This window comes from Melanostigma gelatinosum (genome assembly GCF_949748355.1).
Source record: "Melanostigma gelatinosum genome assembly, contig: SUPER_1_unloc_2, whole genome shotgun sequence".
Lineage (NCBI taxonomy): Eukaryota > Metazoa > Chordata > Actinopteri > Perciformes > Zoarcidae > Melanostigma > Melanostigma gelatinosum.
In genome coordinates, this window is record NW_027635329.1 from 674,191 (window position 1) to 701,051 (window position 26,861).

Here is a 26,861-nt window from a genome sequence, read left to right on the forward strand (position 1 = left end):
TGGCATCCAAGTGAAAGCTGTTCAGCCATCGCTGCAGGGGCCGCAGTGACAGTAACCCTAATGGAACGACTGCCGAGGCAGCTGTCAGTTTGCCCAATAGGCGGAGAAAAAGAATGTAGGGCACCCGCCTGCCCCCTTGGAAGGGAGAGAGGCTGTGGAGGATGTCGTCCACCCGTCGGGGTGACGGACAGGCACTCATAGTGACTGTATCCAGAGCCACACCAATGAAGGTTATGCTCTGAGAAGGGCTCAGGGAGCTCTTCTCCATGTTTACCCTGAGGCCCGACCGGGCCGCGTGAGAAAGAAGGCGAGCAGTGTCCTGCGCCGCCTGAAGCTGGGATGGCGCACAGATCAGCCAATCGTCCAAGTACGGCAGTATTCTCATGCCCTGTGATTGCAGGGGGGAAAGGGCAGCAGCGACACACCTTGTGAACACCCGTGGGGAGAGGGAGAGCCCGAATGGGAGCACCCTGAACTGGAAGTGACCGCCTTGAAAGGCGAAGCGAAGAAACCGCCTGTGGTGAGGTACAATGGGAACATGGAAATAGGCATCCTCCAGGTCGACAGACGTGAACCAGTCTCCCCTGGAAACCGCCCGAAGGACGTCTGCTGTGGTCAGCATGTGAAATGGCAAGACCCTCAGGAACTTGTTTAGTCCCCTCAGGTCCAGGATTGGGCGCAGTCCGCCGCCTCTCTTTTTCACCAGAAAGTAAGTTGAGTAGAACCCCCCGGGCTGTGACAGGGGGTCCACCCTCTCGATTGCACCCTTGACCAGGAGCGCGGCTAACTCCTGGTTCAGGGCTAGGGATTTTACCGGATCGGTGATACTGGTCATTTTGACCCGGCTGGAGGTTGGTGGCCGGCGTCGGAACTGAAGCTTGTACCCCCGGGTTAGGGTGGACACCACCCAGGGGTCTGAAGCATGAGCTGCCCAGTAGCTGATGTGCTGCTGGGAGAAATAACCGACAGCCGGCCGGGAGACATCATCTCCTGTACCCCCTGCCTCTCGAGGCTCTGGGGGGGGGGCCTGGTAGTCCCCAAGTCCGGAGGTTGTCTATGGGGAACGTAGGTAGGGTTTTGTGGGTAGCGGTCCGGCCTCCCAGCGGTACGCTGAGGCCTGTGGCGACTACTGGGGTGAGCCGGGGGCTGAAAATGGCCCCGGGTGGATAGAGTAGGACCCCTACGTCTGCGGGGTGCGGGCATGTCCCTGCGAAGACCAGAAAACTGCTGCCTGGTCTGGCTAGCCTCAACAGTCCGCTGAAGCGCCTGTATAGCAGCTGACCCAAACAGCTCACCCGGTTCCACTGGGATAGTACGGAGGGTCCTCCTACATGCCTCAGACAGGGGTGACTGCGCCAGCCAAACCTGGCGGCGAGTCTGGACCAGGGTGGACATCAGCCGTCCAAGTTCCCTCGACATGAGCGCAAACGCCTGCAGTGAGGCATCACTGAGGCTGGTTGCGGAGGCGTCGGAAGTAGCCTGCTGCAGAGAAGCTGAGAGGGCAAGCATGAGGTGGGAGAGGGAGTTGCCAATACGACCCATGCGTGCTGCTGTGTCATAAGCCCTGGATAACATCCAGTGACCAGTGGGTCATCCGTGACCCGACATTGGGGTCGAGGGCACCTGGCATCGGGCCTCAGGGTCTCCTCAGGGGAAACTATGAGGGACGCAATAGTCGGCTCAACAGCTGGCATACGGGTGAGGCCAAACTTTGCCGCGTCCTGCATGGCCGCCAGGGTTCGGCCCTCTGATGTAAGATGGGACAGAGCCCCGGTGTCCCTCCAGCATGCATGTAGCTCCCTCAGATATTCCTCGGAGGGAGGAAAAGCAAAGGTGGTAGGGGCGAGAACACGCCTGAAGAAGGCACTCGCAGGCTGGGGTTCCGGCTGCTGCGTATCTAAATGCAGGCGTGCCAGTGCCATGCGAATGACAGACCCCATGGAGCTATCGACTGCACCTTCCGAAGAGCCCTGAGCTGAGGAACGGGAGGCAGGTCCAGAAGCATGGGAGGGCTGCTCTTCACTGTACTCAGTAAAGAGCGTGGCTGACGCCGCCAGTGACATCATGTCCTCCTCTGAGCAAAGCTCAGCCGCGGGTGGATCTGGTGCTTCAGCCCCCCCTACACTGGGTTGGAGGGCCAGTAGAAGCGACTTCATCTGAGCTAGCTCGGAGGTCAGCAGATCCACTCTAGAAGACAGCCCGCTGGGTTTAGCCCTCTTGGAGGGAGCCCCTGCAGTTTCTGTGGCCCTGCGCTTGAAACGGGTAGGTAGGGCTGGATTCAACTGACCCGACAGGGGGAGGTCGACCATACCAGTCAGGTGTTCTGCCTCGGCGAGCCTAGCAGTCCTTACTGCTCGAGGCATGATGCCACAGTTCATGCATGGGTTCTCAGAGAGGCCCTCCCTTAGATGCTCGAGGCCAAGGCAAGCGGGGCAGAGGTCATGGCCATCATCAGGCTGCAGAGGAGCCATACAGGTCCTACAGCCGGGAAAGTCAAACATGGCCGACTCTCTAGGCCAGTCTGAGCGGATGCTCTGCTGAATGTTTGAGAATGCCAGGGACAGTCAGTGAGAGGGGAGCGAGGACACTCTCTTAACTCAGATAGTTGCTGCCGATATTGGTGTCCCACCAGTTAGCCTGAGCGAGAGCACTCTGCCACTGTGAAAACAGGTCAGGAGAACAGTCCTTCTAGCGAGAGGGGAGCGAGGACACTCTTCACTTGGATAATTGCTGTAGATATTGGTGTCCCACCAGTTAGCTTGAGCGAGAGCACTCTGCCACTGTGGAAATAGGTAAAGAACACAGTCCCTCTAGTGAGCTTGAGCGAGAGCACTCTGCCACTGTGGAAATAGGTAAAGAACACAGTCCCTCTAGTGAGAGGGGAGCGAGGACACTCTCTTCACTAGGATAGTTGCTGCAGATAATAGTAGATACGATAGATAGTTGCTGTAACTCCTGGTGTGCTACCAGTTAGCCTGAGCGAGGGCACTCCGCTAACTGTGATATCCGCTAACTGATATGGCCGTAATGTTCTCACAACAATCAATGGACACAATCAGAGTATTTAGCTTAGACACCCCCGAGTATCAGCTCAGTCTAATAAGCCGGCGAACGCTCCTGATCCGGCCGCTTATGTTTACTGTGAAGGGCGGCCCGACAGCGTACTCAACGCTCACGTTAGCCCGCCACTCGATTAGCTAGAGCGGAACGCTCTGCAAACCGAGGAACAACAACGAACAATGGTTTCAACAATGCCAGTCGATCTCACCGATTGCTGCCCATTTGGGTCCGCCAGACCCAGACTGGGGCTCGATGGTCCGCACGGCGCCGACGCCGTTCCCTCCCAAGAGGGACCGCTTGTCGCAGCCTTTGGAGGGCGAAGATCCGCAACCCCGACCGGTGGTCACAAGGCTACCGCGACAAACTCTAACATATCTTGCTCGTAGACAAAATATATATTTTTTCGACTACCATGGTAGTCAACCTGCGTAGCGAGAAGAAAAAAAGGACTGAACTCAGGATGACACCGGAACTTATAGACGACGGGAGTCATCTGAGGTCACGAGTGACTTTGTTGATATAAATATTCGACCTGCGCATGCGCGAGACGGAAGATATCCAGTGTTAAGCACTGCCTCTGGCGGTCAGTAAGGATGAAATAGAACCCCATTTGCAAAAAACTCAACTCAGCTTCTCAGGTATAAAAAACACGTCCGTCGTCTGAGAGCCTTCACAGGAGAGAGCAAAAAAGTATTTTTAATCAAACCTCCCACATATTCGTTCGCGACTCCTCCCCTTCCATCTATCTCAATTTCTATTGGCTAACTTCTGTAAACGCCTATCTCCACATCTCTCTCCCTGAGCCGCTAACACATTCAATCCCCAGTTATGGCTTAATTCCTTCTATGATAATCCTTCAGTATATAAACTACACTTCTGCAACTTGGCAGAAGCTTAATTTCTTTTAGCTCCTAATCTTACAACACTTTATGTTTATCTTAATTATGCATTCCCAAAACCCTTATGATTATGACTAATTATGAATTCTTAATTATGAATTATTAAACACTATTATATCTACTAACTACAGTTTTTTGCTCAAATTTCTTACAATAGTACACTGCTTTGTCTTGGAATGCCCACACTGCTGATAGCAGCTACTATTTATGGCCCCAGTGTGTGCGAACAAGGAAACACACGCACACACAAAAGAGCTCATAGCTTAACTGTGAACACAGCCACATGTTCTACTGACGCTCTCACTGTGTGGACACGCTATACAAAAATAATTACTCAAAAATATTTGGCTGATTTATCATCCTCTCTCTCTTTCCATCATAAATCAGGACAGGTCAGTTTCATATTCTGTGGCAGATCAGGATTCTGTGTTGATGTGTTTTTGTGTTGTTTTGTTACGTGGATGCTGATGTGTGTGTTGTTCCCTACTGTTGGAGCACGTGCTCCTCTTCTCTGTGGGTGTGGGTATACAGGGCTGTAATGTCGAGGTCAAGTGCCACATTTCTTCTCTGTAGCACATGACAACCAAAAAGGGTCAAGGGGCCAGTCGTCCTCTTAAATGGATTGTGGCGCTGTAACGGGTGTCCGCACGCACGCACGCACACACACACACACACACACACACACACACACACACATATATACATACATGTGTATCAAAGGGCTGCCCCCTGAAAGCTTATGAGTCCAATCATCAGTTGACTTGAAATTAAAGCGAGCCTTTGTTTTAGTTTTTTTGTAAGGCTAGATCTATGAAGAACTTTGTGCTCTTGGAAGCAATTGAATTATGGACACATTATTTATATAGATATGAATGGTGATGACGTGACAAAAAAAAGGCACACCCACAAAGCATGGCAAACGAGACGGGGAACCTATTTCAAGACCGGGCCTTTCCAAGCCGATCAAGAGCAAGTCGCGATGCACCGCCACAGAGGAAACGCACCCGGTCAGGGTCATCCAGCGCCAAGGAGAGGTCCCACAAAGAGATCCTCCCACACCAAGCTGACCCCACCTAGTTGAATCACCCCGGCAAAAGCCAAGCCCAGCCACTGAGGAACGTAAAAACATTTTCGGTTCATTAAGAAACTGTGGCGACATGTGACTTTGTTAATGTGGACGAAATCATTGCTGAAAGTCATGCCAATGGATTTTCTGTTTGTCAGATAGTCTCTATACTATCTATGTGGATATACACTGTTTTAGCTGGTCCACAATGGTGGTGTGTGTGTGTGTGTGTACACAGTAATTGCAGCTCGTTAGGAACCCCAGAGAGAGCAGCCTCTGAGTCATTAACTGCTGTTTCCGGCTTCTCCCCTCGCTCTTTTTTTTCACCTAAACCAGTCTTCCTTTCCTTGACCTCTATGCTTTCCTTTAACCCCGCCCACCCAACCCCTCCAATCATTCTGTCGTCTCTCCAACCCCCCAACACACACACACTCTCTATGTTCCTCTCAAAATCCCCCTATTCTGCATCCCACAGAGATATCTTCATTATCATCTCGGCTCATTTCGATAATGTCTCCCTCTTCCATTTTATATTTTCTGTTTTTTACCACTCACAACAGACTTTCGCTCCATTCTCGCTGGAACAAGCACCCCTGACAGCAGCACCTGAATCAGCCCTTTGTTTTATCACTCGCACCACTGGACAGAAGGCTCATACATGACCCAATGTCACGTTCACTGATGTTTACACACACAACCCGTCAGTGCTCACGTTTCCATAAAGGGCGTTTGTAAGTGGTTTATCCCATGAAAGGACAATGAACAGGAGTTTAAACTGCATCGATGTGGGTTTTGTTAACATTATGTTGTGACTCAAAGAAATGGAGGAGTACAAATTATAAAGTAAATTTGAAAATCAGGCACTGAAGGGTTTTAAAGTACCGTAATATAGAAACACAAACTTGTCACTTTCACCTCGGCCACCATCTTTGCCTCATGTCTGTCCCTCTGCGTCCCCTTCAACCGTATTCGTATTCCCCTGGAGAGGTGCGGCGCACAGTTGGAGACGTCTGATTTATGCTGTATTCGCATGGAATCAGGCAGACCGGAAATCATTTTAGTGGCCGAGAGCAGGACGGTAAAATTAGGTGAGAGCGGGCAGAGAATACAGGCCACGGTAATAGAAGACGGCATTGCCGTCCAAAGTTAAAGTATTTTAACTTTTTGCCATCCGCAACAAAATTTACAACCAGATGTTACGTAGCTCCCTCACACAAGGAGAAAGTTTGCAGTAGCACATTAAGAGAAAGCTGCATTTTTTTAAGCTACATGTATTACTAGAATAATTACTAATAATAATTCTGTAGTAGACACAGAATCATTTTTTAAAATATATTTTATTCCATCACCATAGCAACATGCGCCGTGCGTGTTTCAGTCCAGCGTTATAGTATGTTGGCTTTTTTTAGCGCTAATGTGTTAAATTGATAAATTAGCTGGTATTTGTTGAAGAAAAGGCAGTTGTCAGACTTTTACAATCTTCGAGTAAATAATGATCCTGAGGAATATTAAGATCGATGATCATTTACAGAAGCCTTTAAGTCCTTTAAGACAAAAGATTTCAACTCAAAAGGTTCACTTGATAGATTTGTTTGAGCTATAGCTAAAACAAATAGTTGCTTAATTGATTCATGGCTTTACAGGACGGGTTGCCATTGGCAACCATTTTAAGAAATTAGCAACCAATTCTTGGCTTTTGGTTGCCATCAGTGCAAACACTTTCTAACATATACAAAATAGTGAAGTACACCCCAAAATACATATGTTTTCTATATTTGTTCCATTATTGATATTCAAATATTGCTGGTGGAGTCAGAACCAGACAACTCTGCATGTGCAGTGGTGCGTTTACGCGCTTCCCTACAGACGTCTGTTTTAGAGACAACGATCAAGCAAATTAAGTTGTTTGACTGTGAGGTGAAAAGATCGACGAACCCGTCAACATCACACGAATGTACAAATTGATTCAACTGACAAAGTACCAGATGAACCTAAACGAAAAACAAAAAGGACATTTATAGTGTATAAGGTGACAAAAAATCACAACCATACTTTCAGTTTTGGCAATTAATAGCTGAAGCCTGGTTGCCAGCCCGGCAACCACTTGTAACAGTCAGTGTTTATCCCTGAAATTTGTTTATTGTCTGAAAAATCATTGGCAATTAGAGATTAATTGTGCTTTTTCAAGCTAAAATGGCAACCATTCTCTGGTTCCTGCGGGGAGTTTTTGTTGCTTTTCTTTGTCTTCTGTGCTAAACTGAGTATAATTAGCTTGATCGAACAAAACCTTTTGTGATTGGTAAAATATTCCACTCATTTTGTAGATTTATAAGGCAGGGCAAGTTTATTTATTGTAGCTCATTCAGCAACAAGGCAATTCAAAGTGCTTTACGTAAAACCTCAAAAGACAAAGTGCAAATGAAAGACGGTATAAAAAGACATTTAAACGCAATTAAAACAGTCGTTAAAAATAGCGAGAGAGTAGAAAATGAAAACAATAGGATAAATAAGATGCAGTGTAAGAGATGATTTAATAAAAAACAGCTGTAAACCGGAAAGTCTTCCGCTTTGATTTAAAAATAGTGAGAGTTGTAGCTGACCTGCAGTTTTTTGGGAGTTTGTTCCAGATATTTGGAGCAAAGAAACTGAACGCTGCATTTTTATGTTTAGTTTTGACTCCGGGGAGAGAAAGTAAATAATGAATCAGTCGAAAAGAAAATACATTTCAAATGAACCGGTAATAAAAAATAATAGGTCATTACAAGACAAAAGTCAGACCTCTAAGTTGAAATATTGTGTTGCACGATTTTAAAAACTGTCCATCTGCAACAGGTTATAATTTGAGTGGTTGATCTCCAATTTAAGCCCCCTCTGTATCGAATAATAACCTTAAAGTCAACTTATTTGAGAGATCAAAGTGGAAGGATGCTGTGGCAGTTCTAGATACACACTGTTGTAAGCACACTGGGCAGGTGAGCATCACTTAATATGAAATAAGAGACACCATAGCAAACGCAGTCAGATGAAAACTGCTTTGCTAAATTAGTCTGAAACACACAGACGAGTTGCCATGTTTTCGAAGCATTTGAATGGCTGATGAACTCACTGACCTTGCAATTCACTGGATGCCTGGTATTCACTTTCTCTCCTTGTCTGCATAGTTTTACATCTCAAAAGAAGTGGCAATGTTACAAAAAGTTTTTACAAAAGTGTTGCTAATATGTTTGCGTATCTTCTAAAGCCACATCGGCAGTAAAAGTGTTCCGAACACGTTAGAAGCGACTAGCTCAAATCCCCTTTTTCACCTGCCTTCATGGCCTTTTTATTCTTCCACATCTATAACACCCAGTCATTATTTCACACATTTCTGCCAACATGATGCTTTTTCACCCTCTCTTCCTTCTCCCTCCCTTGTATTCTCAGCCTCCCTTTCTTTTCCTCCCCTCCAACCTCGCTCTGTCTAGAAGCTGCCGAGGAGCTGAATGGTTAGAGCCAGGATGAAGTCATCATGTTTTATATCATTATATTCTCCTTTTACCTTTTTTAGGCACAGAAAAACCCATCAGGGCGGGGCATAGATTGGCTGTCGATGGGAGCGACCCACACACACACACACCCTTTAACCCGGTTATGTGCCCGCTCTCGCTCTTCCAGCAGGCTCTGGCCTTTCCATCCCCAACTCCCTCACAGTTTCCATGACAGGGCTCCTTTAAATGGGCACAGTCACATTTCTTTTTGGGTAATGCTGCATAAAGTGATGTTGACGTTTGGTGCATAATACTCTACTTTATGGCTTCTCAGGGAAATAATCATCACTTTTGTGGTGCAACATGTCTCGGTGAAAAGAACAAACTTATCCACTAGCTTTCATTTGGAAAATGGTGGTTTTGAGGTTTTTTCTCCTCAGTCTAACTAATAAAGGACAACCAGCACTACCTGTCATACACAGGTACACACAGCCATTCAATCGAAGGTGAAGCCACCTCAACTAACTTTCTCCCACATTTTTTAATGATTTTCTAAATGTGTAATTTATTCATTTTTGTACATATTGAGGGTTGTTTTGCTTCTTACGATCACCAAATAGAGTGCAGCAGGGATGCCTTATTTCTGTAGGCCAACCAGGAAGTTGGCATCACACTTGTTCGCTCGACAAATGAGAGTGCAATGGGATTCTTCCATTGGATTTAGGATTATGGCAGAAAATAATCTCTGCGGCAAAAAATGAACACCGCTTTTATATTTCTGAAGCGTAAATGCAATCGTCGGAAGTAAAAAGCTAACGTTAGGCTATAAACAAACAGTCACATGACATCACGTCACCACCACCAACCTAAAGGAGGACTGGTGTTCTAGTGATGACGTTTAGTCGTCTCATTTAGCCACTTGTTCGGAAACTCTATTTTTAAGACACATAAAAGCTTCTAAATTCACCAAAGGGGTATTTACTGACAAATTAAACAAACAAAAAACATTGACTTCGAGACGAGGGAACAGGGAACAGGAAGGGCAAAAAAAGCTACCTGATTTCCTTAGCTATCTAACTAATTCCACCATCATAAAAAGCACCACATGAACTGCTCCGTTTGGTCCACATTACTTTGTTTTTGTATTACTGGTCCTGGTAGCCGATACCCCTTTCAATTAGCTTATGCTAATCGCGAGCCCTTATGCTAATTGCTAGCATGCTGACTATTATGATTATGGTAGGTAGGAGTGCTGCAAAGGGTCTGTTATGATAATAAAATACCCATTCTGTTAATTTGAGGTTCATATAACGACCCGCCGTTTTATTTACAGTGCCGCTACAACGCTAACCAGCATAACATGTTGTGCAGTTGTTTGCAGTACACACATAGAGCAGATAAACATCTTTAGCATGAAACTCCCCTTCGGCGGCCACTAATTCCAACATAACCGTCTTTTTCAGCTACTTTTCCACTCAAGCTGATATATTCATGCGATTTTGTGTGTATTCCAACATGAGAATGTACACATTGACTCCCTGTTTGCCACAGACAAACTTTCCACACCATGGCGCACACACACACACACAATTTTTCTTCAGTGTGTGTGTATATGAGTACAGGCTGAGTAAACCCCACAGTGGTTTCCAGGCCCAGGGTGAATAAAGGTGCCTTTTGTCAGGCCTGGGGTCGGTTGGGGCGGCCAGTGAGGAGGAGGAGGAGGTGGGGGCGGGGGGCGGGGGGGGGCTCCAGTCTGGAACAAGCATGAATGTTCCCCTCAGTTCCCTCAGACATTGCACCTCCCTGCCTACTTTCACAGCAGTGCTAGAAGAGAGCCAGAGAGAAGATGAGGAGGAGGAGGAGGAGGAGGAGGAGGACGACGTCAGGGTGGGGCGGTGGGGGTGCCAGGGTGTATTCGAGGAGGTGAGCGGGAAGCCGGGGGATGGGCGGGGCTTGCGTCCAACCAGTGAGCTCATTGGAACAGCATTGTTGTTTCATCCTCCTACCGAGCGTGTCGTTTTTTTGGGAGGCATACGAGCTGCCCGACGGCCAGCTCCCTCAGTTGCCCCTCACCGCTGCAGCAGAGAGGAGACACCCCCCCACCCCTCGACACACACGCACGCACGCACGCATGCACACACACACACAGCATGCCCGACTTACACACATGTAGCACGCCTGGTGTCGCGTGTAAGCGAGGTCGAGCGTTAACTTGATTGTACAAGTTTGGGACAACCATACTGAGTGAATTTTGCTGCTTTTTAAAAAAAATCTTATTTTTTCTTACTCATCTGAACATGGGGTTGTTTTCTTTTACAAAACTTTTTCCCTCCTCTTCATCCCTAATGCGGTGAGAAACGAGAGTGGACCGATTGAAGAATTTCACATTGTGACGTACGGCGAGGACAAACGCAGAGAGACAGCAAGACGTGGAAGAGGACAGGACGGCGACAGAAAAAGGTGTTCCTAACCGGAGTTGTTTTGTTTCTCTCTGTTTCTCCCTCAGCCGTCCGGAGCTCCGGTGGAAAATGACCCTCTGGGCGCACTGCCTCCTGGATGGGGTAAGTTTGCCGAAACACTCTCCTCGCAGAGACAAAGTCCCTCTCAGTGAGGGGTGCTGAGCCGTTTACGAGACGTCTTCTCTCCGAATCTAGTTCAGTTCTGAAAGCCCCTCTGTACCTGCCGGAGGTGTCTGGCTGTCGGAGGCGTATCTGATCAGTCGCGAATGGATTCTCATGTCTGAGCTGAGTTTTTTTTGGGGGCTTTTTTTGACAAATCTTGCCAGCAGTCAACAGCAGAGCAATCTCCATTCAGTCAGTTTAACTTATTCAAACTGCACTTTGCATTTCTGCAGACGAGGTTTGCAGCGTTTTCTCTTCTCCACAGAACTCTGAGCACGTTTGATGATTTTAAACCTTGATGCACCAGAAACAATGCTGGTTCTGTGTATTTGACTATTTGCTTGAGCTTCTTCCTTGTTGTCCCCAGTGAGCAGATCAGCTGTTAACTGATTGATGACTCTGCTCCTGATTTTAAATTTTCTCTTGTTATCTTGCTCACGTTATAACAATTCATCCACAAATTACAGAGGCAATATTATTGACTGTTACTCGTTGGCGGACATATATTTTCTCTAATGATTAATGCAGTCTGATCCGCATTTAATCACACATTCATTCATACAGGAACACCGCTGGCAGATCCCCCCCCCGACGTTTTCACCCACTTCCATCACGTTCACTCCAAGAAAAGAAAAAAAAAGCTTACTCTCTGCCCATGATGCCTTTTCAGCATGTTGCGGTACTACCTCTTAGACGAAAAACCTCAATTATATCGCTGGCTCTGATTCGCTTCTCTGGGGCGCTCGTTTTTTTGGCTTTTTTTTTTCATCTGCGGTTGCTTCCCTCGCTTTTTTTTTCTTTCTTTTTTCTAAAGGCTTAAGATTGAAAAAGAGAGATGGAATAGAAGCGCAAGAGAGAGCAGCGAATGAAAGAAACTAAAAGAGAAGGGGGGCAGGGTGGTCGGGGAGAAAAGCGAGTGAGAGTTGCAATGTGAGCACTACTGTTTCTGGGCCCTCCACACACTCCTGTTAATGAAAAAAAGATGTTGGGGGCGATGGAGGGAGGAGGATGGGCCACCGGCTCCTCTCTCATGAGACCAGTTGCACATGCACACACACACACACACACACACACACACACACACACACACACACACACACACACACACACACACACACACACACACACACACACACACACACACTTTGATAGATTGTTATTCTGTTTTTAAGGTTCTTTGGTCGAAACTATTTCTTACTTTTTGAAACCTTGGCTCCATGTTTAATATTTGCTCCAAACAATGTGGTCACTCTGACTTTCAGACACCCCCACTGCCACCTTAAAGCCACACACACGCACACTTTGGTTTACCCCGGTGAGGTATTTGAATCAAGCCTTGGTGAAATATTACACAGACTCGCAGATTTTCTATCGTGGTGGTGAGATTTTTTTCTTCTTCTCCATCCCAACTGACAGAGAGTGAACCCAGTTGTTGATCTCCTGAGTATCTGTTGTGGAATATTTCAGAATCCTCTCAGATTAGTTTTTTTTACTCACAGATCACAATTAAAAAATAAACACAATAACTTGATTGTGTAAATTATCGGGATTATTATGAATATCCTCATGTGAAACACTTGAAAAAGCTGTCTAGTTGCCATCATAGCAGAGAAGAGAAAAAAAACTTACCTTATATAAGATTGTTTTTCACGAAACAAAGATTTGTGTCCTGTGTGACGCAATACAACTATTCGTTTCTTTACAAAATATAAGGTGAAGTGACTCCAGTTTGTTTTAGTGCCATTTTGGTGACTATCGGGACATTATCGGGATTATTTTGGCCGGGATAAATCGTGATATCGTCATCTCATCACACTCTCACTTCGAACTCGCTTGTTCTTCAGCGCGCCGTTGTTTTTCTGTTTGTGTTCACAGAGAAGCGTCAGGACAATGGCAGAATCTACTTCGTCAACCACAACACGCGGACGACGCAGTGGGACGATCCTCGGACCCAAGGGTGAGACTCTTTGAGTGTGTGTGTGTGTGTCTGTGCATGTGTTTGCCTGCTCGTTAGGTGGTGTGTCGCTTTGGGTGTTTGCTGCTACTGAAGACGGTTTAACACAGAGTTTGGTAAAAGGACAGAGGGAGTTGTTTCTCACTGACCAGGGGTTGTCCTGGAATATGATGGAGTTCAAAGATTTCCAGAATAGACTGGCACATTGTCAGTGGAAATTTTCAAATTTGTGAGTTTACAGGAGCAAACTTATTTTACAAATTGCTGAGAAACAGCATTAGAGGAAGAACTTGGCTGACGATCTATCTGCGGTCCATTTGATCATTTTTTTCTGGCATCCCCCCCTCTATTTCCTTTGACATTGAAACACTTCCTGAGCTGAACTGTTTTCCTCTCACCTCCCTCACTCTAACTGAGCCTCCGACCGTTCGGGGGAAGTCCAAATTGACACGTTACCGATTAGAATCTCCAGTCTTTTTTTATGGCCGGGTTTTTAGAAGGTGCAGGGCATCATCTTCTCTATGACATCATGCGGGCGAGCTGGAGATGTGGTTTGTGCCTCTCATCTGGTAGCGTTACATTCAGGTCACACAGCTAAATGTAGCCACTCACGCTGACTGCTGCACTGACGGTAGTTCTACAATCAACAAGAAGTCTTCCCACCATCTGAATTGGCAAAAAAATAAATTAGAAATGTCCTTGCCTAATTTAAATGTTGTGAAACTAAATGTTAACTTTTTGTTAGCAGTTCACTATATTGACGTTCATGAAAATACTTTACTGGCTACTTCGATAGAAAACACGTTTTTTTATTTCGTCTTTTGTTTTTTGAGGATTTTGTTATACCTGCAGAACAGCATTGCGTATTGTTAAATGACCTTTCGATGTTCTTGTTTTGTTTTTTGTCATTTAAAAAAAAGATTTTGTCCAGATGATAGGAAGAGTTTTTAAGGAGGTATTTCATTTTTTATATTGAAGGTCGCTAGCTATTTATTTTTCTGACAAACTTGAGTGTTAGCTCTGTGATTCAAACGTAATACATGAGAGGCACAAACTGCGGCCTGGGTGGAACGAGTTATTGATGGCCACATTAAAGGGACAGTTTACGCCCAAATCAAAACTACCGGTGTGTAGGTTTCTCTTTACCTGTAGAGCTATTTATCAATCTAGATAGTTTTCGTTTGAGTTGAGTAGTTTTAGAGATATCGGTTTCAGAGGCACCTGCCTTCTCTCCAATATGGTGAGCAGTTTCATGAAGGAACTATGGGTGAAAGAAAATAGTTCCTACATAAAACAAAAAAAAGACGGTGCTGTTGTGTTTTTCAAAATGGTATTTTTGGGGCGCTTTGAGCTCCACAAGAGTGTCGTACAGTCCCATTATATTAGAGAAAAGGCACAATATCTCCAAAACTGACATCAAAACAATCTAGAGTGATAAGTAGCTCTACAGGTGAGAGGAAAAATATGTAGTTTTGATTTTGGGTTGAACAGTCCCTTAATATTGCTCAGAGTCACTAGTCTTTAGCAGTTGGAAGCAGCAGGGGTTTGTGTCGGTCTTCAGATCCACAGGGTGGCGGGGAGGTGTGTCAGTTTCATCCCCAAGACGGGGCCCCCTTCTTTTGGGCTGGGACCGTGCTCACTGCCCCCCTCTCCCTGTTGCAGGATGATCAAGGAGCACCCCCTGCCCCCGGGCTGGGAGATGAAGTACACCGCCGAGGGAGTCCGATATTTTGTGGACCACAACTCGCTCACCACCACCTTTAAAGACCCCCGACCCGGGTTTGAGTCAGGGTAAATATTCTCTCAGCCCTTCCTCCCGAAACCTGCTTCTAGTGTGTCACAGGCAGAGGCTAAGATGGTCTGAGGAAGTGATCTCTGTCATTCAAAAACACTTGAAATCAACTTCTTATTCAAATTATTGCACAATGATTTTGCCTCGGTCTGACATTGCAAATATCTACTTAAACAGTCATGGTGTGAAAACTTTAAAAGATCATGAAGAAAGGTCAAAACTGTATCTTAATCATATTTTTAATTTATATCTTCATTGCATGTTTTATCCATTACCTTTCATTTCTAATTCTAAATATTTCTCACACACACACCCACACACACCTCTTCCCCGGAGAATGTGCAGATCCACTGCAGACTGCATTGGCATGTGTGTGCACGCACTTGTCTTTTCAGTGTGTATTAGCTTGTGGTGTGCATGTGTGTGCGTGCATCTGCAAGCTGTTTTCCATGCTGATATCTAAATGTATATGTGGTTACGGAGGGCTTCACTGTTCTTACTCCGGATCCTACAGCGCTCCGCCGCCACGGTCTCCATTTCCTAACCTCAAACCGAGACGAACCCGGCAGCTCGGAGAGCACAAAAGCCAGACGCATTAGAGGCCTCCTTCTTCTTCTTCACCATCTCCCTCTCTCACTCTCCTCCCATTATCTCTCGAACTCTCTCTCTCCGGGTCTCAGCCTCTCTGGTGCTGACAAGGCACATAGTGTGTGTGTGTGTGTGTGTGTGTGTGTGTGTGTGTGTGTGTGTGTGTGTGTGTGTGTGTGTGTGTGTGTGTGTGTGTGTGTGTGTGTGTGTGTGTGTGTGTGTGTGTGTGTGTGTGTGTGAGAGAGAGAGTGTGAGCGTGCAGTGGGTTGATGGCGCTTATACTAACACAGCTGCAGGCCCAGACTCACCTCTGTGTTTGAGACCCAGACACACCGAGCCGTGCCTGAGAACAGAAGGGCCGGTGTGAACTTGATATTCACATTGAGTTTCTGGCCCGCAAACCTGGAACATAATGGATTCTTAATTACACTGAACCCGGAGCAGTTTCAGGGTGTTTTTTGTTTGTTTTTTACTCTCGTCACATTTTGCTTACTGCGGCCTGTACGTAAATGGCACAGAACTAAAACATGTCTTTTGTGCAGTACAACACAGTTATTATGCCGTTTATAATTTAGATCAATTATTTTACATTCATTTGAAAACAATGGAATCTATATACCAAACATTTTGCCCACATGCTATATACATTGCACTATTCACATTTGTATAAACTCTCCTCACAACCTCTCCTCTCTGCTCTCTGTTCAGCAGCCTGCAGATCAGGCGAGGTTTCTCAGATATGACTGTTGGTCTCAGCAGAGTCAATCATGGCTCCACAGTTACGCTGAAGAGCGCAGAATCTAATCATTTTTTCAGGATCTGGTTCGAGCAAATGGTTTATTCTGGGCAACATTGTAAATGAGAGATGGTAAATGGTTTGGATAAAATAACACAGTTTTGAGTCGCACATAATGTGTTCAAGGACCATCAGAAATGTGATAATCCACCGATGTCTGTTTTTACAGCTTCAGGCTATGATAAACGGTGTCATTTTGCTGAATTTTATAAAGAGAAAACATGTTTTTCAAATCCTCTGGCCGTTTTTTGGGGTTCAGAGCTTTAAAGGAGACCAACGCGTTTCTGTTGATCAGCTGACCAATAAAGAGTTGACAACATACAACACCAAGGCTGTCCGTTAGTTTGTTTTGGATTATTAACTCTGGAATTATTCAATCAAGATTCTCAATGGATTTCACTTTGACTGTGAAAAATGACAGAATCCCTTCCCTTTCTCTCTGTGTGTGTGTGTGTGTGTGTGTGTGTGTGTGTGCGCAGTTCACGGCAGGGCGGTTCACCCGGTGCTTACGACCGCAGCTTCAGGTGGAAGTACCACCAGTTCCGTTTCCTGTGCCATGTAAGTGTTGAAGTCAAGATTATAACGCTTTTAGATCACATCCCCCGCACATGTTATATATCCTCAACAGAATTACAAAAAGTCAATATCTTCCTGTAAAACTAAATATGATGTGTGTAAGCTAGCACCAACCTAATTCAACCAATAATATCATGACGTCCATAAATCAATCTGTTGTGGAGCCACAGTCTCTGTAGCGAGCTAAATCCTAAACCTGCCTACTTTTTAGCGGTCCAATCAAATGCAAAGGATTTAATTTAAATCCTTCTTGTGACTGTACACCGTTCGGATATTCCGTTTCCCTGGGGAATCCGTTTCAGTACAGAAGACATTATAAAACTATAAAAACTATAAAATTATATAAAAACACTCCTAAAACAAGGAGGTGATCCTGTATCGATTTATGATGAGAGAGCATTTCTCTTTGTTTGATAACATTAAAGGTAAAGTTAGGCTTCCACACTCATTTCAAAAATAACGTCGAGAGAAAAAAGTTATTTTCTGATCGTTTCACGGCAGATACATTCTAAAAAAGAAATAGCCATCAGACACTCAGCAGATGATTTACTGTTAGATATCATGGAAACACAGAGAACAAGGGGCTGAAGGAACCTTTTAGTTCCTTTTAAAAAGTAGTCCCGTAACTTTAAATTATCAGGAACTTCGAGGTGGAAATGCAGCTTTAGAAAAGTGTTCTCAGGGTCAAAAGTGAAAGTTAGATTTGTGGTCACCAGCAGTTGAGTTTTCAGAAGGTCTTACCGAATCCAACCTGTTCAAGATTCGATTTTTCCCCATCTGGAGTTCTCTTTCTAACTTGATACATGGTTTGTATTTTGTCTCCATCCAGTCCAACGCCCTGCCCAGCCACGTCAAGATCTCCGTGTCCAGACAGACGCTGTTTGAGGACTCGTTTCAGCAGGTCAGAGACGAACCGAACGCAGACCTGATCTACACTCAAATACAACTATATTCCTGTCACCTTGTGTTTAGTTTGCAACATTTCACCTTGTAACTAAAGACATGATATACATACTGTGCAACATGTTTACAGAAAAAGTATAAAGCGATTTGACAAAAACACGTCATTGGCTTATTCTGGTATCTGAACTTGGTTTGCAGTTATTTTATTTCACCAGACTTATTTCCATTTTTCATCTGTATCCAATGTTGCTCCAAAATATTTCATCGATTTATATCTTATTATAGCCTGACATGGGCGGCCAGACTGTTTTGATTGTGCGTCATATAGAGAACAATATAAGGAGTCACGGGCCAAACAATAGTCAATGTTTAGTTTTCAACCAAGAAAATCACATGTGCCATAGAAAATGTATTTTCTATCAAAAAACTACACATTACAACCAACGTTTGACATTACAGTTCAATGGTGTGACCACATATTACAAAAAGGTTTTTCTGTGTCTGCTGCTTTTAAGATTCATTCAATACTTTTAAACCAATAAAGTGCCCTAAGTGCCCTTTTAAAATATTACGATGTTATGTGTCAAAATGTAAAGTTAGAACTGACAGAAATGGCCAAATATTGGTTTCTGTTCATGGCAAAACGCCCACTTAAACGATTACGATGCAAATGTAAGCTGTAAATCTGTCTAATACTTATATAATATGTAACAAACAGAACAGACGGAAATGATAAAACATTGTTTGACATATATTAGATAATTGATATTGAGATAATTCCACTAAATTTAGTTGACATCTAGTGGTCGCAGTTTGGCCACCTTTGGACAAAAGTATCTGTAAACCAGGCTCAGATGATTCCATACATACATTAGTGCATCTGACACACAGCATTCATTTCAAACTTTGCACAATATCACTAAATCATTTTTGCAGAAAGGGAAATTACAGGTGAAAATAAACATTTATTCTTGTCTCCAGTTTTCTATCATTCTCAGATGTTGCCTGTTAAAATTATTTCTCAAATAATATATTCTGTCCTGTCGTCAGATCATGAATGTGAAGCCGTACGACCTTCGCCGCAGACTCTACATCATAATGAGAGGAGAGGAGGGGCTGGACTACGGCGGCATCGCCAGGTGAGAGCAACAGCAAAACAAACACGCCTTCCTTCTTCTTCTCCTCGTCTTTTTATTCCGTCATTAAGCATGCGGTTGGTGCTACATTTATCCCATTGGTTTTTAATGTTGGTGATGGTGCATTCTTCCTGTCCCTGCCTCTTCTCCATCTCTGCATCAGCTTCCTCCTCCAATGGAACCAGCGTTTAATCTGTTAACCGTCAGTTCCAGGGTGGATTGAGACTATTTTAAGAGATCATACAGAGGCAATGGGCATAATGGGCTGAAGTTGTTGAGATTGCTGGCTTCCAAAAATGCCAGCAACGCTTCACATATACTGTATCCCCCACCCCCGCTGTGTTCCAGGTCCTCCTCTCTTTATATGTTGTTGTTTTTGTGTTGCCGGTGTTCTCGTCAATTTATTTCCTGTTTGTTTTTTACATTGTGTCTCTGTCTCCGGTGTCACGTCAGTGGTTTTACCCTATGGTAGGTGACATCATGCTGTTCTACCACAGGGTAGAACCACGGACGGGATGTTGTGAGGTGTCTGCGTCCATTCGTCCGTCAGTCCACATCCCCCTCCCATAGACCCCGAGGGGGGAGTGCAGGGGCCCCTGGGAGCGCTAGGTGCTGGTGCTGCAGCTAATGGTGGTAGTGGTGGTGGTGCTAGTGGGCCCTCATTCTGTCTAACATGCATCCTCCCACAGTCTCCTTGTGTCTATTTGATTCTGTTGTATTTATCTTCCATGTTATATGTGTTGTCTCCATATCATTTATGTGTCAAATTTGTTAATGTATTCAAATTTATACCACTATCTACTGATAAAATTCTCCTTTTTGACACCTGGTCTACGAAAGATTACCATAAGAAATAGCCTAGATTAGGATTGTCATTTAAATTCTAATTATACATTTAGCGTATTCCCTTTTTGTGAGAGTTGAATAAATGGTATCTATCCATCTAAAATATTCATTCTGAAGCTGTGGACTTACACAATTTGCCTAATTGTAGTTCCAGATTTATTTGAATTCAGGATTCATTCATTCAGAATTTGATTTATACCAGAATTTTTTTCCCTTCAGAATTTAATTGAATCCAGGATTTAGAAACCTTTTTTATAAAATTATATTTAAAGTAATGTCAAATCTGGTTTTAAATGAAACGAAACGCATCACATTTAATTTGACTCAGTTACGGCTCAGTGTTGACGCTGTCTGCTTTACTCTGTCCACTTTTTTAACGGTCAAATGGTAGTTTATGGACTACAGTGTTTTAGTAATGTTGTGGAAACGCTGTGACACCCCAAAGTCACATGGTAGCTCATTCAGTTTACAACTCAAGTGGACAAAACTCTTCAAATGTAAAGTCAGTGCTGGCTATTACTGTGGTTGTTTTTATTATTATCTTATTCTACGACCAATTTGTCATAATTTCTAAGCATTTAAAAGATGATTCCATAGAGAGGTTTTAACTTCCATAGACTGCGTGTCTTTTAAATCGCACTTCCAGATAGAGAAACATATCAGTGTTTGCGGAAATCCCTGTGTGTCATACAAAGACATCATCACTGAAAATGTCCTGGAAAAAAACCTGATTTAGAAAGTGGTTATTTCAAAGTACTTTATTAGATACCCAACAGTAATGAGGAAAAATGTCAAACTCCACATTAAGTGATGGAGAAAATAATCTTTCGTGGTGTTCAAAAAAAAACCAAGCTCACTAATGTTGCTCTTCAAGTTAGACCTGCCTTAAACTTACAGATTCAGTATCTTCTGGTCTTTATCTACAAATGAGATTCATCCCACTCATCCTAAAATCAGGTGTACTTAAGCTATAATTGATTTACTGCCATTTTCCGACATACAATGCGTCATTCCTCTGAAGAGGTAGAATTACTGAGTTTTACTGTGATTTTTGTTATTTACGTTTTTTTATTATTTTCTATAAGCTTTACTGGTTGATCATGTTCTGTCCTTGGATTAAATATACTGTGATTGTTGTTATAAGATGTCTTCTTTTATCCATGTTATCTGCTCAAAATGTGTTTTGATTGTTTTTTTGTCTCAGCTCACAGTGATGAAACGAACTCCTCCGCTTCCTCCTCTGAACTAGTCTTTGATGCAAATTGATAGTTCTAAATCATCAACATAATGCCTTGTATTTATAAAAAGAAAGAAATAATAGTACATCCCTGCTGTCATCTCTTAGCCTCTCATATATCCTGTAATGTCCTCTTGCTCTGCAGGGAATGGTTCTTCCTGCTGTCCCACGAGGTGCTGAACCCCATGTACTGTTTGTTTGAATACGCCGGCAAGAACAACTACTGTCTGCAGATCAACCCCGCCTCCTCCATCAACCCCGACCACCTCACATACTTCCGCTTCATCGGGCGGTTCATCGCCATGGTGAGCTTCACTTTGGAGTGGTGTTATTTAAATCATATGTGCGATTTGATTTGCTCCCAGGGTTTTGGCTGAACTGCCTCTACCCTGGAAGTTCAATAAATGCCTGGAGGCGTGAAAAATGTATCAACATGGGTAGGGATGTGACGGGGGGGGGGGGGGGGGCTAAGACATGCCCAGTCACATTTACTGTCAGCTCATTTCCCTTAACCAGTGTAGCATTACATTTATAGGACCACACAAGCCTTTTCTCTCTTTTCTGTGGGCTCGAAGTTGTTAAATTTGACTAGTGGCTGGCTAGTTAGCTAGCTAGCTTGCTCATTCCACGATGCTTTCATGCTACAGTTACAGAACATAAAAAGCACCACATAAACAGCCTCGCAAGGTCTTTATTATTTTAATATTTAGCTGACTGAACTGTTTTTGAATTATTGTTCATGACAGCCATTACCATTTCAATTAGCTAGCATGCTGACTAATGTTATTATTGGTCATGGTAAGAGTGTGGCAAAGGTTCTGTTATGGTGACTAAATAGAGTATAAATGTTTAGAAACATATGGGTATGGTAGCGTACGTTAGGTGTATCCTAGCGATTAGCATTAGCATTTAACGGACTAATTGAAAGCTGCATCTCTGCTGCAGGTTACCAGCTCGAGGCTACATTAACCGCTACTAGCATAACACATAGACAAGACAATATACAAGACAATATACCAAGAGAAAGCTAACACGAGAGGTCCTTGAGCATGCAGCCATAACTGGTCACCCAAAATAGTATGCAGTTTGCTGCAACAGAATACCAGATTAGCCGTGGACAGACACAACGGTACACACTCAATCACAGATACACACGCAACCGATTGCATGATCCTCCTAGCGAAGATAATAATAAAAGCCATAGAAAGAGAACATCACATTAAAGAAAGTGGGTAAAAATTGTTTTTAACAATGGATTTAGAAGAGATTACTTATTCTGTGAGCATTATCTCCTCCGACGGGGTCGTTTCAAAGCTAAGGAGTAGAAACCATGAAACCAGATATCTTTTTTCCTTAGAACTACCAGCTGAGACTGAAAGATTATTACCACATGTGTGGTCTTATTTTCTGGATAGCTTGCCTTTATTTGCTAGCAACAAAGGTTTACACAACCTTCAGGGTCTCCTGTGTCTATATATAATGTACAGCAGTGGTTCTCAAACTTTTTCTGTCGCGCCCCACTTTGGAGGAAGAAAAATGTTCATGCCCCACCACCCCAAAAAAATTGTAACAAAATGGTCTATGTTGAATTTTTATTGAAACAACATTTTGTGACTCCTCCGTCTGTGCTTTCTCAAATAATAGGATAAAGAAAATTGCAATCACTTTTAAGTAAACCAGATTGCTCCATCAGACAAAAACAAATAAAATGTGCAATCACTTTGTTAGAACAATGCAAATAAAGTTATATCTGTGCAAAAAACAACTACAATTTGGCAAAGAATAGCTGATTGCAATTGGCTGCAATTAACCTGTTTTGCACTAAACATCTTTTCAAGATAACAATAAAGTGCAACCTGTGAAAAACTAAACAAAACAAGTTTCATACTATCTGCAGCTAGTTTTCAGACATAAAACACAGACTGGTCTCTCCTCATCTCCTACCACGTTCACTGTGAAACCCAGAGCAAGATAGGCGTCATCATATGTTCTTCTTGGCTGCTTGCTGTTCGTCTCGGATGCATCGCTTGCGGTTACTTTTCTGTTCCCGCCAAATGTCTCTTCATTTGGAACACTAAGCCACACACGTGAGTCGCCAAGGATCATGGCCATCGCGCATGCGCAAATTAACCTGTTAACGGCGTAACGTAAACATTGACACGAAAGTACAGGCATTTCGCCATGTATTTATTTTTATTTTTTTTGAAATACAAAAATTCTGCATTTCCCCCTGTGCCCCACCTGTAATACTACCGCGCCCCACAGTTTGAGAACCACTGATGTACAGTATGTACTACACTCTCGCGCTCTCTCTCTCTCTCTCTGAGGGATCAACTCCAGAAATCGTTAGGTCCCAAAACCGACACACCCACCCCTCATTCCATCTGCCAGCCCACCCCTCACCCACACCATGACCTCACCGCCACACCCAGCCCGCACCCGCCAGCGGCTGCCTATATTTAGTCCGAAAAATCTCACTCTGCTGACTTCCCTTATAAAGATGCTGGTCTCTACCAACCCTCTCTTTCTTTCTCTTTTCTTTACCTTTGTGCCTCACTTTCCACTGACTCTGTCTATAAATCTTCGTGTGTGTGTGTGTGTGTGTGTGTGTGTGTGTGTGTGTGTGTGTGTGTGTGTGTGTGTGTGTGTGTGTGTGTGTGTCGCTGCCTGTCAGACAGACACATGGTCAGTCAGGATACAGTAGGACAAAGCAGAACAGTCTGAGTCAGTCAGTGGGCATCTGTGTTGTTCTTTGCTCATCACAGCTCTGATCCCTCTGTGGTTTTTTAACATTAAACAGCTCCATCTGGCTGAGTTTGCTCACTGAACACACACACACACACACACACACACACACACACACAAAACTAGGATTATAACTTGGTTTGAAGCAGACTCCTCGTAGTTATCACCATGAAAATAAGGATAAAATGAACAGAATAACACCTGGCAGCAGCTACGATGTCAGTTCCCCTCTGGACCAATCACATGGATTATCAGTTATTGTTTTGTCATAAGCAGGTGTGGAGTGAATTATGTCACGTGTGGTGAACACTAGATGGAGGCATCTCACCTCAGAATGGACACTGGTTGGGTGGTAAGGGGCGGAGCCTGAGAGGGTACATAGGAACACACCTGTACCTGTATGCGTTTGATTTTGTTTGGAAGTAAATCTCAGAGACTCCATACTCCTGTCTGTTCGTCTCATTTACACACTTCCACAGTGGTGACCCTAACGTGAGCTGAACAATGTCAGATAGTGAGGGTAACGCAGCTGCTGTCGCTCCTGCCGTGTATGCAGCGACAGTCAAGTTGCCCGAGTTTTGGCAGCATGACCCAGCCCCGTGGTTCCAACATATTGAGGCGCAGTTTCACCTCCGCGGGATCAGGGTGGAGGATACTAAATACTATCATGTGGTGGCGGCGTTGGATTCCTCCACTACTCGCCGGATGATGGGATTGCTGAGAGATCCACCGGCATTGGGGAAATACAACGCTCTCAAAACACAGCTGTTGCGCTTGTTTCAGCTATCGGACGAGGAGCGCGCAGATCGCCTGCTGTCACTCAACGGATTGGGGGACAGCAAACCTACTGAACTAATGGAGAATATGTTGGCACTGCTCGGTTCAGGTGACACCGCCTTTCTTTTTGTCCAACTGTTCCTACGGCAGCTCCCGACGCCGGTGCGCACGGCGTTGGCCACCTCGCCGTTTGTGCGCACCAAGGATTACCGTGGGCTGGCAGAGGAGGCAGACAGGATACTGCTGGCCTCTCGTCAATATGTGGCTGCGGTGTCAGACCCCGAGCAAACTGTGGCTGCTGTGTCGGGCCGGTCGTCCGAGCGCAGGGATCAGGCGCAAAGAGAGGACAGCGGGCTGTGTTATTATCATCGCCGTTTTGGCTCCAAAGCAAAGCGCTGTATTCCACCATGTTGTTATGGCAACCAGGGAAACGCCAGAGCCGGCGCTCGTTAGCGGCTATGAGCGCTGGCGTCATCAATGAGCTGCTGTTTATTGAGGACACGTCTTCTGGTCGGCGTCTGCTGGTGGATTCGGGGGCACAGAGGAGCATCCTACCTGCATCGGCCGTGGACGCTTTGGGAAATGCACATGGACCACCGCTGGATGCGGCTAATGGGACTTCCATTCGTACATTTTGCACCAGGTATGTCAAGGTGTGTTTCAATGGACATCAGTTTGAGTGGGAATTTATTATTGCTTCAGTGTCGGTGCCTATACTGGGCGCGGATTTTCTGTGTGCCCACAGACTGTTAGTGGACGTTGCGAATCGTCGGCTGATTGACTCTGTGTCCTTTGACACATATCCGTGCACACTGGGGGGTCCAGGGCCGCCTGCCCTGGCCAATATGCTTGCCACCGGGGATGCGTACCAGCGTCTCCTCTCTGATTTCCCTGCCCTGACTGTCCCCGCCTTCTCTGCCGCTGTCGCCAAGCATGGTGTGGAACACTACATCACAACTGTTGGGCCGCCAGTTTTTGCACGAGCACGCCGCCTGGACGCTGTTAAACTGGCAATAGCCAAGGAGGAGTTCTCCACAATGGAGCGGCTTGGCATTGTGCGCCGTTCTAATAGTCCCTGGGCATCTCCTCTCCACATGGTCCCCAAGGCGGACGGTAAGTGGCGCCCGTGTGGTGATTTCCGGCGCTTAAATAATATTACCACGCCTGACCGGTACCCGGTTCCACACATCCAGGATTTTTCTGTCCACCTGGCGGGAGCCACTATCTATTCTAAAATAGATTTGGTGCGGGGCTACCACCAGGTGCCGGTCCACCCACTCGATATTCCCAAGACCGCCGTTATCACCCCGTTTGGGCTGTTTGAATTCCTGCGGATGCCATTTGGCCTTAAAGGGGCAGCACAGACTTTTCAGCGGCTTATGGATTCCGTTCTGCGGGGTATGTCGTTTTTGTTCGTTTATCTGGATGACATCCTCGTAGCCAGCACATCGGCAGAGGAGCATCGGAGACATCTCCAGCAATTATTCGAGCGGCTCAACGAGCATGGATTAATTGTGAACCCGGCCAAATGTCAGTTTGGCCTGCCGGCAATGGATTTCCTGGGACATCGTGTCTCCCCCCAGGGGGCTGTTCCTCTACCCGCCAAGGTGGAGGCTATTGTTGTTTTCCCCCGCCCCCTCACCGCTAAGCCTCTCCAGGAGTATCTAGGAATGGTGAACTTTTACAATCGTTTTCTACCCCATGCGGCTCACCTGATGAGTCCCCTGTACGAGGCGTTAAAGGGGAAGAAAGACAGCGAGGACGTGGACTGGTCCCCGGAGCGGGTCCGGGCATTCGAGAACTCCAAGGTGGCTCTGGCCAACGCTGCCATGCTGGCACACCCATCGCCGGCTGCTCCTATAGCTCTCACAACGGATGCCTCCGATTATGCAGTCGGGGCGGTGTGTGAGCAGTGGGTGGCTGGCGCCTGGCAGCCCCTGGCCTTTTTCAGCAAGAAGTTGCGGGACAACGAGAGGAAGTATAGCACGTTTGACAGGGAGCTCCTGGCCCTCTTCCTCGCCATACGTCATTTCAGGTTCCTGCTGGAGGGCCGGGGGTTCACAGTGTTCGTTGATCACAAGCCCCTGACTTTTGCCATGGCCAAGATCACAGAGCCGTGGTCGGGGCGTCAACAGCGCCAACTTTCCGCCATATCGGAGTACACTACGGACATTCAACACGTGGCTGGTAAATACAACCAGGTGGCGGACTGCCTCTCCCGGGCACAGGTCAGCCCTGTGCACCTGGGCATTGATTATGCAGCCATGGCCGCTGACCAGCTCACGGACATGGACCTTCAGGCTTTCAGGACAGCTGTGACGGGACTGCGACTGGAGGATGTGGCGTTTCAGGACAGCGGCGCCATGCTCCTCTGCGACGTTTCCACGGGCCGGCCTCG

At 45.4% G+C, this 26,861-nt stretch overlaps 1 protein-coding gene across 4 annotated transcripts in view; it reads left to right on the forward strand.

Moving 5' to 3' along the window:
* LOC306786463 (NEDD4-like E3 ubiquitin-protein ligase WWP2) overlaps positions 1–26,861 on the forward strand; it is a 71,207-nt gene that overhangs the window by 37,466 nt on the left and 6,880 nt on the right. The window contains exons 1-8 of one of the 4 annotated variants that reach the window (XM_079297413.1): positions 10,591–10,886; positions 10,999–11,053; positions 12,989–13,070; positions 14,730–14,858; positions 16,723–16,801; positions 17,649–17,720; positions 18,773–18,861; positions 21,087–21,246. In XM_079297413.1, coding sequence (XP_079153539.1) covers positions 14,731–14,858; positions 16,723–16,801; positions 17,649–17,720; positions 18,773–18,861; positions 21,087–21,246 — 528 coding nt within the window. In that variant the 5' untranslated portion in view covers positions 10,591–10,886; positions 10,999–11,053; positions 12,989–13,070; position 14,730. Of the gene's footprint in view, positions 1–10,590; positions 10,953–10,998; positions 11,054–12,988; positions 13,071–14,729; positions 14,859–16,722; positions 16,802–17,648; positions 17,721–18,772; positions 18,862–21,086; positions 21,247–26,861 lie in introns of those variants that run through there. The other 3 variants (XM_079297411.1, XM_079297414.1, XM_079297412.1) reach the window with 3 other exon arrangements.